This window comes from Erinaceus europaeus, chromosome 6 (assembly GCF_950295315.1).
Source record: "Erinaceus europaeus chromosome 6, mEriEur2.1, whole genome shotgun sequence".
Classification (NCBI taxonomy): domain Eukaryota; kingdom Metazoa; phylum Chordata; class Mammalia; order Eulipotyphla; family Erinaceidae; genus Erinaceus; species Erinaceus europaeus.
The window spans coordinates 65,133,203-65,146,242 of record NC_080167.1 but is presented as its reverse complement, the minus strand read 5'-3'; the positions used below and the strand labels follow the sequence as shown (position 1 = coordinate 65,146,242).

The 13,040-nt window shown below is 53.9% G+C and overlaps 1 protein-coding gene across 2 annotated transcripts in view; it reads right to left on the bottom strand.

Annotated features, from left to right (window-relative positions):
- Positions 1–7,477, bottom strand: part of PFKP (phosphofructokinase, platelet) — a 45,812-nt gene extending 38,335 nt beyond the window's left edge. For both annotated transcript variants that reach the window (XM_060192386.1, XM_060192387.1), the window contains exon 1: positions 7,314–7,477. In XM_060192386.1, the coding sequence (XP_060048369.1) occupies positions 7,314–7,428 (115 nt within the window). In that variant the 5' untranslated portion in view covers positions 7,429–7,477. The remainder of the gene's footprint in view (positions 1–7,313) is intronic.
- Positions 7,478–13,040: the final 5,563 nt, after the last annotated feature.

The window sequence follows — 13,040 nt, the reverse complement described above, 5'->3', positions numbered from 1 at the left end:
TCCCTCAGCCCGGGCGGCAATCTTGGTGACGATCTTGGTGACGAGAAAAAACACCCCAAGGAACTAACTGTGCCCGATGCCAGCTCGCCATAAACCCAAGCTTCCCGACTGGGCCTTCCCTGCCCTGGGCTCCACCCAGCTCACCCACTCATGTGTCATAAGTCAGTGGAAAATTACAGAACTTCACAAGGTGTCCATCTGTCCATCCCTCCATCAGGCCACCCATCCACCCATCCAATTCCTTAGTTCAAGTGTCCATTCATCCATTTATCCATGAGCCCACCCACCCATTCCTCCTTTCTTTTTTTTTTTTACTTTAATATTTATTTATTCCCTTTTGTTGCCCTTGCTGTTTTATTGTTGTAGTTCTTATTGTTGTTATTATTGATGTTGTCGTTGTTGGATAAGACAGAGAGAAATGGAGAGAGGAGGGGAAGACAGAGAGGGGGAGAGAAAGATAGACACCTGCAGACCTGCTTCACCACCTTGCTTCACCACCTGTGAAGCGACTCCCCTGCAGGTGGGGAGCCAGGGGCTCGAACCAGGATCCTTACGCCGGTCCTTGTTCTTTGTGCCATGTGTGCTTAACCCGCTGAGCTACGGCCCTGGCCCTGACTCCCCCATTCCTCCTTTCTTTTCCTCATCCCTCAGTCCACCCTGCATGGGGCATCTAGTCTTCCCCACAACTGCTGGGCTACCTCTCTGGCAGATCAAGAGCCCTGTCTGGCCCTGGAAAGTTGCTTGAGCAGGTCAACAACAGCCCCAGCCTCAGGAAGGACACAGGCAGACCAGAGCTTGGGGGATGGGGAGCGGAATTAGCACAGGGTGAGGAGGGGCCGCAGGCTGGCTCCTTGAGAAATGCTGTTTAAGGCAGACAGGACAGGAAGGAATGACAGAGGCCAGCCAGGGGAACATCTGGAAAAGGCCACTCTAGGCATATCCAGGGGACCCAGTCCACTGCCAGATGGAAGAACTGAGTGTGTCACTCAGACTTCTAGACTCAGCCTGAGATCCCACTGCCCGCTGGACTTCACTCAAAGGCACAGAGTGGAGAGAGAGCAAGAAGCTGGCATCTCTGGTTCCCCTGTCCATGGGCTGAAATGGTGGTTATGCAAAGGCTCCCATGCCTGAGGCTCACAGGTCAGCATGCAGATGGCCTTGCTCACCCCGGGCAGGTGCTCCAGGAAGGTGCGGAAGGAGGCCTTGTGCTCCAATTTCATGGCGAATAGGCACTGCCCCAGGGTTCAATCCCCTGCACCACCATAAACCAGAGCTGAGTAGTGCTCTGGTAAAAAAAAAAAAAAAAGGGCAGGGGGGATAGACACCTGCAGACATGCTTCACTGCTCATGAAGTGGTCCCCCTTACAGATGGGGAGTTGGGGCTCGAACGAGGTCCTTGTGCTTAGTGGTATGTGTGCTTAACTGGGTGTGCCACCACCTGGCCCCTGTCAGCGGTTCTCTTCCTTCTGTTGAAGAGTTTCAAGGTCAGCCCTGGCAGTCAACCCCAGGCCAGTTGCATCTCTGGAGAGAGGGATATGTGTGTGTGTGTGTGTGTGTGTGTGTGTGTGTGTGTGTGTGTGTGTGTGTGTGTGTATAATCTCACTGATCAGGGACACTTAGAGGGACAGTCACCCAGCGGGTAAATACTGTTGTTCTTTCTCTTTTTTTCTCTTAATATTTTTATTTATTTATGATTGGATAGAGACAGAGATATTGAGACAGGAGGGAGAGACAGAGAGGAAGAAAGACAGACAACAGCAGCCCTGCTTCACCACTTGTGAAGTTTTCCCCCTACAGGTGGGAACCAGGGGCTTGAACCTAGGTCCTTGCACATTGTAATGTGAGCACTTAACCAGGAGCCACCACCTGGCCCCAACACTGCTGTCCTTTCTCCTGCCCGCCTCCACTCTCTGCCACCTTCCTGCTGCAGAGAAAGCTCCCTGAGGTCAGAGCCTTCCTTGCAAGCTCCTCCCCAGTCCCTGCTCCCTTCCAGGAGGCCACGGTGTTCCCTGCCCCACCCCAAAGCCCCCACCCCACTGCTCCAGGAACCCTGTGCAGCCCCCTGCCCTCCCTGCCCCAAAGCCCTCTTATCACAGTCAGCCAGGGACTCATCCTGGTTCCAGCCACACAGGTGACTGACTCCAAAGTCCTCAAGCCGGCCCCTCCCACTTCTGAGAACAGCTGCCACCTTTCCCCTTTCCCTCCTCACAGGGCCAGACAGGGTCAGGAAGAGACACAGCCTGTCTCCCCTCCAACAAGCAGAGTTAGTGCCACTGCCAATGCCAAGTGCCTGGCGGGGGCCAGGTGTCCTCCCTCCCAAGAGGCTCTCTCAGACACAAAGGTAGCCTCCTTCCAAAGCTCGGCTACTGTGCTGACACTGGACCGTCTGTCCTTTATCCAAAGACCCTTTCTGAAACCAGTGGCCTTTGTCAAACAGATACCTAGCTGCCTTCTGGTCAGAAAAGAGCATTTTGAATAGCCAGCCCTCTCTGGTGAGAGGCACGAGTCCAGTAGCAAAGCCTCTGACTTCTGTAAGTAAGAGGGAAGACAAGTTTTTCCTGGAAAGACAACACCTGCCAGTTGGAGGATTTAAAAGAGCAGGTGTCTGAGTTTCTCTCTGCAGCCCTGGTGGGGACACACACACTCCCCAGTGTGTTCAGTGGACAACAGGATGCTTCTAGTCAGGGCTGCTTTAATTCCAGAAACGACCTCCTGATAAAGACAAGACTCTAGAGCCTCAGGGTCTCTTGCCACTTTATGGCAGGTGGGCCAGATCCTCTGTGAGATTCTGAGAGTACCCCCCCCGCCCGAAGGAACATGGGCAGCCTGCCCTAGCTCCTGGCAGGACCGGGGGCTCACAAATTTCCCTGGCTCCCACAAGAGGGAGGGATTGGCCCAGGCCTGGGTTTCAGAGCCTGTCACAGACAGGTGTCCCCAAGTCAGTTCTCGCCATCAGGGAACAAAGGCTCTGCTGGGTGAACCCTGGACAGACTCTTGCTCTGCCAGGCACAAAGGCCCGGGCTCCCACATCTCTTCCACCCCCATGGGTCTCCTACGCCTTCCCAGTCTGTGAGTCATTCCCACTGTGACACAATCTGTCCTAGGGGTGTCACTTAGTCATGGGGGGGGGTCTGCTCATTGGGCTCTGCAGGGCACATTGTAGATGAGAGAAAAACTAAATGTGCAGACATATATATATATATATATATACATATTAGACAGAAACTGAGAGGGGAGGGGGTAGAGAAGGGAGAGACAGAGACACACACGCAGGCCTGCTTCATCACTTGTGAAGCTTCCCCCCTGCAGGTGGGGACTGGGGGCTTGAACCTGGGTCTTTGTGCACTGTAGTGTGTGCTCTCAATCAGGTGCGCCACCACCCGGCCCAGACAGTTCTTGTGAAGATGCAAGATACATTGAGAACAAGAGATATGATCAGCCTTAGGACCGAATGTTCAGAACAGAGATGGGTGACTCTGGTTGGGTTGTTTGTCTTATATAATATATAAATCCTGGGAGCCGGGCGGTGGCGCAGCAGGTTAAGCGCACGTGGCACAAAGCACAAGGACCGGCATAAGGATCCCGGTTCGAGCCCCCGGCTCCCCACCTGCAGGAGAGTCGCTTCACAGGCGGTGAAGCAGGTCTGCAGGTCTTTCTCTCCCCCTCTGTCTTCCCCTCCTCTCTCCATTTCTCTCTGTCCTATCCAACAACAACATCATCAATCATAATTACAATAAAACAAGGACAACAAAAGGGAATAAAAAATAAAGAAAGAAAACACCCCTGATGGGGCCGGTGGTGGAGCGTCTGGTTGAACGTGCATGTTCTATTATTATTATTACTTGATTTTATTTTTATTATTTTTCTTTACCAGAGCACTGCTCACCTCTGGCTTATGGTTGTGCAGGTGACTAAACCTGGGACTCTTGAGTCCCGGGCATGAGACCCTCTTTGCATAACCATTATGCTATTTACACCTGCCTGCTGACATACATGTTACAATGTCCAAGGACCCAGGTTCAAGCTCCTGGTCCCCACCTGAAGGGGGAAAGCTTTGAGTGGTAAACAGTATGGCAGGTGGCTCTCTGTCTCTCTCCCTCTCTATCATCGCCTTCCCTCTTGATTTCTGGCTGTCTCTAACCAATAAAGTTAATTTAAAAAAATTTTAATTCGTGGTCTGGGAGCTGGCACAGTGATAAAGCTTTGGACTCTCAAGCATGAGGTCCTGAGTTCGATCCCCAGGAGCACATGTGCCAGAGTGATGTCTGGTTCTTTCTCTCTCCTCCTATCTTTCTCATAAATAAATAAAATCTTAAAAAAAAATTTTTTTTTTTTTGGGCAGGGGAGACAGCATAATGGTTGTGCAAACAGACTCTCATGCCTGAGGCTCCTAAGTCCCAGGTTCAATCCCCCGCACCACCATAAGCCTGAGCGGAGCAGTGCTCTGGTGTTTCTCTCTCTCTCTCTCTCTCTCTGCATCTCTCTCAAAAATAAAATTAATTTAAAAAATTAAAAAAAATTTATTTCTTTATTTTTTAAAGATTTTATTTATTAATGAGAAAGTAAGAAGAGAGAGAGGAAGAACCAGACATCACTCTGGTACATGTGCTGCTGGGGATTGAACTTAAAATTTTTTAATTGTGGTCCGGGAGGTGGCGCAGTGGATAAAGCATTGGACTCTCAAGCATGAGGTTCTGAGTTCGATCCCTGGCAACATACGTACCAGAGAGATGTCTGATTCTTTCTCTCTCCTCCTATCTTCTCATTAATAAATAAATAAATAAAATATTTAAAAGTTTTTTAATACAAAAGAAAGAAAGAAAACACTCCTGACTTGAGCACTTATACTCTCTTTGACCTTTAGCTATAAGACCCCCTACCCCTGGGAAAGTTGGATCGTTGCAGAATGAGGGTGCAACTACCCACCCACAAGCCAAGAATCCCTGGCTTAGGCCAGGGAAATAGCTCACTTGCATAGTGTGCTGTTGGGAGACCCAGGTTTGAGCCCAGCCCTCCACCACACTGAAGGAAACTTCAGTGCTGAGGTCTCTCTCACTCTTTGCCTGTATCTTTAAAAAAAATAGATAAAATGCAATGAACTAATCCTTGGCTCTAAGGATCTGCACATGTTCCGTCACCAAAATAACTTGGAGCACACCCAGGGGACTGTCTCAGAAAGAAAGGTGTCCCAGCACTCAGTGGGCTGCAGGACAGAAACAAAACAGACCCAGCTGTCCAAGAAAAACAGCCAGCAGCATCAGCTCTGTCTGGGGGAAATTCCCCAGTCATCGGGCTGCCAGGTGATTCCCATGAGAGCCCAGAGTGCCTGCCTGGAGCTGGTGCACCTAAGAACGGCATTGGCATCCTACTCCTCAGCCGGCAGTGCCACCGGGGCCACTGCTCAGACAGCCTCTGGAGGGAGCGGAGATGCCAATGAGAGATGCCAAGGAGAGGGGCCCTGGCTAATGGCACAGGAGAAGAAAGGGGCCCCTGACCCTGGTCAGGAGAAGAAAGGGGCACCCTGCCTTTTCTGGCTGTCTGCAGCCAGGCGCCTAAGGCCATTGCTGCACAAACTGGGGGAGGGACGCACATAAATTTCTGCCAGTCCCCTCCATTCTAAAATCACCTTGAAACTCTGACCTTAGGGCCTGTGACTTAAGAGACCATTTCCTCTTCCTGGGCCAACGGCTGTTCCCTGTGCCGGCCCAGCAACTCCCTCAAGAAGCCCTCGATTGAGGGGTATAGCCCCACATGCCTGCTTCTGAAACCACTGGACCCATTACCCGGGGTGGGAAGGGTCCCAGGGCAACCTCTGTGGAGGGGGCTAAGGGCTCTGGTCGGCTGGCCGCTACTGCCCCAGGCTCACACCTCCTCTTAGTTCGCTGTCCTGGAAGTGTATCTACAGGGTCACTTCTCGCTGAAGCCAAACTGGGCGCCGCGAGACCTGGGACCAGGCCTGGCGTGCGCTGACCGCCAAGGCCTCCAAGGGCAGAGGGCCCCCCCGCCCCCACCGCCGCCAGACCTTGTGCGAGCCCAGAGCCCAGGGTAAGAAGCACAGGAGGCAGACGGGCCGGGCATCACGTAGGCGCCTTTGGGCGGGGCTCCGGACACCGCGCCCCAACCTGCCTCCCCGCCCACCACCCAAGGGCGCGGGAAGGTCACAGGCAGCGAGCAGCCCGCAGAGCATCCCTGTGGCACCGGGACCTGGGATCCCGGGACTCGAGGTACCCGGCCTCGGGATGCGGGGGCAAGGGTGCAGGTGGGGGGCTGAGGAAGAGGGGCTTCCCACCAGCCCGCCCGGGAGCCCCGGGATGCCTCTGCCCCAGCTGCCCCCTCCCCAAGGAGCCGGGGACCCCAGACCGCGAGCTCCCCACGTGCTCCCCAGGCCGCCGGGGCCCACCTGCCGCCCCCAGTGCCCCGGCCGGGCTGGGGGTCCCCGCTCCCGGGAGCCAGACCCCCGTCCCACGGCGGGGGAGCCCCGCGTGTGCGCCCGCGGGCTGGTGACACAGCGGAGTCCCCGCTTCCTGGTCCCCGCGTCCCGGGAGGCGGAAGGGCGGGGGAAGCGGGGCGGGAACCCTCGTAGCGAGCCTCTGGAGGAACATGGGGCGTTGCGGGACCGACCTCCCCGAGAGACCCCCTCCAAGACCCGGGGTGCGCAGGGCAGGTTGGGGAGGGGACCCGCCCGGGGAGGGGGGCGCGAGCGCGCTGATGGCGCCGCCAGGGCGGCCGTTGTGCTGCGACCCCAGGGTGGGAGGGGTCCTCCTGGAACGCCCTCGGACCCCAACCGAAACCGAGCTGGCGGGATGCGCACTAGCCTTCGGGGCGGGGACCCACAGTCACATCCACCCCCCAACCCGCAACTCCTGGAGGCGACACCTTCAGGGGACCCTGCGGTTCCGGGCGCCCCTCCACCATCCAGGCTCTCCCTCCTCGTCGCCTGTCCCCGCTAGCCTGGGTTCCCGCTCCTTCTCCAACGCCCCCAGACTGCCTCTCGGGTCCCCCATGTTTCCGGCGCCCCATCCTCCCGGGTCCCCAACCTTCCCGGCGCCCCCATCTTCCCGGATCTCCCCCCCACTTCCCCGGTGCCCCCATCCTCCCAGGATCCTCCCACCTTCCCAGGACCCGTACCCACCTCGGTCCCCCACCTTCCCGGCGCCCCCATCCTCCCAAGACCCCCCCATCTTCCCAGCACCCCGATCCCCCTGTTACTCCATCTTCCCAGCACCCCGACCCCCCTGGGTCACCCCCCCCACCTTCCTGGTGCTGCTATCCTCCCTTCTGCGAGCCCCAAACCCCCCGCACCCGGCGCTCACCCTGGGCATCCCCGCCGCTGGTCAGCACGCCGATGGCCTTGCCGGCCCCGGACAGGTGCTCCAGGAAGGTGCGGAAGGAGCCCTTGCGCTCCGAGTCCTGTTTCTCCGAGTCCATGGCGAACAGGCGCCGCCACCGCCGCCGCGGCCGCAGTTCTGCAGCCGCCGCCGCCCCGCCCGCCAGGCCGCGCGCCAATGGGAGGCGGGTCCGGGAGGGGGCGGGGCCTGGGAGGGGCCGGGGTGGGGGGCTGCGGGGAATCAGAGCTAGAGGCGGGAGGGGGTCTGGGGGAGCCCAGGGAGGGTGGCACGGTGCGGGTGGGGGGTGTCTGGGAGGTGCACCCAAAGCGCGGCAGGCGAGGCAGGGGGGAGTCCCAGGTGGGCAGAGCACCACGGTAGGCAGAGTGCAGCCAGCCGGGTGCCGTCTGCCGGCTGGGGCGGGGGGGGGGAGGGGGTGTCCCCTCACTCCTCACACCAGGTTACCCCTCAGGCCGGAAGGACTTGCGGGCAGCTGGTGACACACGTGGCCTCCAGCGAGGCCCGCGGTGCCTTGAGGACATCCCCACCCGGCCCTGTCACAACCCGCCTCCAGCCTAGTCTCCCCCCACCACGCCCCCAATACTGCAGTATCCAGGGTGCGGCCCACTGTTGAAGGCTTTTCCTGAGCCGCGGGAGGGGCACCCACTTTCCTCCCCCGCGGGGAGCAGGCTCACAGCAGCTGCATCTGGGGATACAGTCACCCATCAGGACACAAAGGGCACAGCACCCTGCCTTCAAGATGTACAGTATGCATCCAGGGGATCCAAGAGAGAGAGACTCAGGAAGGGTGGGTGGGCCTCCCCGCAGTCAGAACAGAGGGAGAAGGGCGGACTCCCCCTCTGTGACAGGGGCCTTATTTGCTGTGCTCCTGGCCCTCGGGCCTTTGGTTCTGGACTCTCTTATCAGTATACCCTGGGCGGAAATAATAAAATGGTAGGATTTGTTGGGGGGATGTCTTAGATTTGCAAATCAGGGAGCACGCACTCAACTTAAATGGTGTCTAGCAGAGATCTTGCTTTAAGCAACTTCTAACGGGAGACAAGGCTAGATGGATAGGAAAGACTGAACACTAGGGCTGGTGATGGATGACATGTGTTAGACCTCCCTGCTTCTAGCCGTGAGGATGGCCTCGGTTACCATGGAGAGAAGAGGAAGAAGCATGATCTTTGCACAGTTATGAGAAAAGGCAGGTCTAGCTAGGGCTTGAAGATTGGCACACACCTGGCCTGTGTGAGGCCCTAGGTTTGAGCCCCTAGGGCTTGGTGGTGGCACAGCTGGTTAAATGCACACACTACAGTCCATAAGGACTCAGGTTCAAGCCCCAGGTCCCCACCTGCAGGGGGAAAGCTTCACAAACGGTGGAGCAGGGCTGCAGGTGTCTTTCTCTCCTCTCTATCACCCCCTTCCCTCTCAATTTCTGGCTGTCTCTATACAATAAATAAAAATAATCAAAAATTTGAAAATAGGTTTGAGCCCCTGAGACAGTGGACAGGATGGGGGTAATGTTGGGAGGGGGGCTTATCCCCCTCCTCCTCTCTCTCTCTAAAATGAAAGAGTGAGAAAATCAGTCCAGGGAAGGTCACTGAGTAGTGCTATCATAGGGGCACAAGGGCCTGGAACCCCCACTGTTTTTTTTAAAGACTTTATTAATGAGAAAGAAAGCAGAGAAAGTCAGGAGGTAGAAAACTAGACATCACTCTGTTACCTGTGCTTCACGGGACTGAACTTGGGACCTCATGCTTGAGAGTCCAGTGCTTTATCCATGGTGCCACCTCCGCAGCACCCCCATTCTAAAAAAAAAAAAAAAAGAAAACCAACTGCAAAGTCAGCAAATAGATTTAAGTGAAAAGCTTCCCGAGATGGAGACTTAGACATGAGATACTGCCCACAGCCTAGCACTTGGGAGACACATCTCTGACACCTACAGCCTTCCCCAACCCTCTTGTCTGTGCCTCTGGAGCCCCCTCTAAATATGGGGTGTAAAGTGCACCTCATATTTGAGGTGGGAAATGCAGGACCCAAACAGCAATATGCAAGTTACCCAAGACCGTGGCCTTTGTGGTGTTTTTGTTGGACAGGCGCTTGAAGCCTCCTGATCATCGGACGAGTAGTGTGTCCTCCTCTCCCCTGTTTCTTTTTCTTGTGTAGGAAGCTCCCCACTTCCTCATCCAGGTCCTGGTCCTCCAGCTCTTGCAACCTCCCTCCCCCTCACATCCTTTTTCTGGAGGCTGCCACTCTTCAGAGAGAAGGAGCAAATCCACACTTGGTTTGAATGTGCTCAGCACTTAAGGCCCCTGCCAGATTTCTTCCTGCCTCTCCCTAATCTGCACTAATACCATGTCAAATTGTCAGGCCTCTCTCTCTTTAAAGATTTTATTTATTAATGAGAAAGATAAGAGGAGAGAGAAAGAATCAGACATCACTCTGGTACATGTGCTGCCAGGGATTGAACTCAGGACCTCATGCTTGAGAGTCCAGTGCTTTATCCACTGCGCCACCTGCCAGACCACAGTCAGGCCTCTCTCTTTCAAGTTAATCCTTAAGAGTTTCAAGTCATCGTGCAGTCTTTCCACATCCTTCTTTCTAATGTTTCCACTCTCTCACCTAAAGTCACAGTGCTACCTCTTTTTTCTGAATCCCCTTTTCTGAAATGTGACCCGAGCTCTGATGGAACAAGCAAGAGATTACGGAAAAAGAGGTTTGAAAAGTAGGCCCCGGGAGTCAGGCGGTAGCGCAGCGGGTTAAGCGCAGGTGGTGCAAAGCTCAAGGACCGGCGTAAGAATCCCGGTTCCAGCCCCCGACGGCTCCCCCACCTGCAGGGGAGTCACTTCACAGGCAGTGAAGCAGGTCTGCAGGTGTCTGTCTTTCTGTCTTCCCATCCTCTCTCGATTTCCCTGTCTATGCAACAACAACAACAATAACTACAACAATAAAACAACAAGGGCAACAAAAGGGAATAAGTAAATATTTTTTTAAAAAACACACACACACAAAAGTATGCTTCAGCTTCTGCACCATGCTGTTTCCTGACGCCTGTCCCTCAAGCCTTCTTTTGCCTGGAGTCTGTGTTGTGCTTAGGCGTGATGAATGAACAGAAGCTCAGGACCTAAAATACTGCGAGTGTAAAGGAAGAGAAGGAGGGAGAGGGTATCATCGTGGCTGTCACCCTATCACTCATGAGCACTGAAGAACTTCCTTCCTCCGCCCCACTTCTCAGCCCTGTTGGTTACAATGTCACTTAGCAAGTGAATCAAAAGCTCACCATCAGTCTTGCTTTGTGGCAGATGAAATGCCGACTACGAATGCCAAGACGGTACCTTTCTTCCTTCGAACGTTCGCTCCACTTTTACTTTTCATTTCCCAGAACTATTGTCACTTGTTTGCATGTGGCTCAGAGAGTTCTGGGAGAGAGATGCCCCTCCCTCGCCTCCCCATCCCCAGGAGACCTTCAGGCCCAAGTTCCCTGTTGGCATCTAGAAAGTGGCTCTTTCCCAGGCCTGGGCACTAGTGGTGAGCCCAGCTCAGAACAGTTTTTCTGGAAAAGCGTTCAGAACAAGTTCTCCAGTGGTAGCAGATCATTGCAACTTTGATTTTCAGGCCCAGGAGGGCTCTGTCTCCACTCCATCCAACCTCAGTGGTCATCTCCAACAGTTTGGTCTCCTGGGATCTGATGACTTTTCTCCCCCCAAACTGGTCTCACCCTTCAAGAAAAAAAAAATACTGTGAGTATTTTTTAAATATTTTTATTTATTTATTATTGGATAGAGACAGAGAGAAATTGAGACAGAGGAGGGAGATAGGGAGAGACACGGGCAGGGGCAGATAGCATAATGGTTATGGGAAGAGATTCTCATGCCTAAGGCTCCAAAGGCCCAAGTTCAATTCCCCTGCACTGATAAACCAGAGCTAAGCAGTGCAAAAAAAAAAAAAAATATATATATATATAGAGAGAGAGGGGGGGGGGGGGAGAAAGACACCTGCAGGGTGGGGTATAGCATAATGGTTATGCAAAGAGACTCCCATGCCTGAGGCTCCAAAGTCCCAGGTTCAATCTTCCATACCACCATAAGTCAGAGCTGAGCAGTGCTCTGGTGTTTTTCTCTGTGTCTCTCTCTGTCTGCATCTCTCTCAAAAATAAAATAAATAAATAAATAAATAAAAGAAAGACACCTGCAGCCCTACTTCACCACAAAGCTTCCCCCCTGCAGGCGGGAACCAGGAGCTTGGACCTGGGTCCTTGCACACTGACGAGCCACCACCTGGCCCCCCTAGAAAACTTCCTTTAGATTACATGGAGTTGACATATGCATCCTCCAAAAACTCAGGAGAAAGAATAATGGCATCCAGGCCCCAGAGCTTCTAGAGAGACTTTGCAACCAAGAGAGGTGAATCCTTTGAGAGCGATCTCATGTTGAGAATGTACCCCACACTTTAGTGTTTGGTCCTCACTGCAGGAATTCTCCAGGACTGTCAAGGCCTCACCCCTGCCCACCCGCAGCTAAGAGTCATCCTGGTCCTCCAGTCCCCACCCCCATCCCCAGTGGAGCAGGTGCACTCTCCAGCCTTTAGCAGAGATGAGGTGGGGCCCCGGGCCTCCATTCCTGCTCTGGAGATAACAATGGAACTGCTGAAAAGGACTTCCAGGAAGATTCCTTAGAAACAGGCTTAACCCAGACAGGGATAGATAGCATAGTGGTTCTTCTTCTAGCGTTCGCCCTTCTTCCGTAGCCAGCCAACAGCGTCAGGTTGAGCCTGATGAAAAGTTTCGAGACCTCCTTTGAATCTGGAGAGGTGGCAGTCGTTGACTATGTGGGTCATAGTCTGTCTGTAGCCGCAGGGTCAGTTCGGGTCATCTCTGGCTCCCCAGCGATGGAACATAGCGGTGCACCGGCCATGGCCTGTTCAATAGCGATTGAGGAGGGCCCAATCATAACGTGCTAGGTCAAAGCCGGGTTAACGCTTGCAGGGGTCTGTGATGCAAAAAGACTCTCATGCCTGAGGCTCCAAAGTCCCAGGTTCAATCCCCTGCATAACCATTAGCCAGAGCTGAGTAGTGCTCTGGTAAAAATAATAATACTAAAATAAAATAAAGAAAAAAAATTAATAAAAAAAAAAGAAACAGTTTGACCCAATGCTGCTTGGAACACAGCTATAATTGTAGGATCCAAGTCACCACCCATGGGGCATGAGGTCACACAGAAGAGATAGTCAGAGATGACCCCGGGACTAGTCAGAGATGACTTCCGGGAGCTCCGGAAGACACCCCCTGGGTGAGCAGAGGAATCTGTCCTCAGACTCCTGTGATGTGAAGGGAGCAGCCTTTATTAGCCCAAGGCACTCTGGGATTTTCTTAGAAATGCATGTGCTATTTAGTGTGTGACACCTTTATTTTTATTTTTTCCCTGTTTTTCACCAGAACACTGCTCAGCTCTGGCTTATGGTGTTGAGGGGGATTGAACCCAGGACTTGGAGCCTCAGGCATGAGAGTCTCTTTGCATAAACATTATGCTATCTCCTCTGCCTTTGTGATGCTTTTTTTTAACGTTTTAAAAAATATCTTTGATAGAGACAGCCAGAAATCAAGAGAAAGTGGGAGATAGAGAAGGAGAGAGGCAGTGACCTGCAGCCCAACTTCACCACCTGCAAAGTTTTCTTCCTGCTAGTGGGGACAGGAGGCTTGAACGTGGGTCCTTG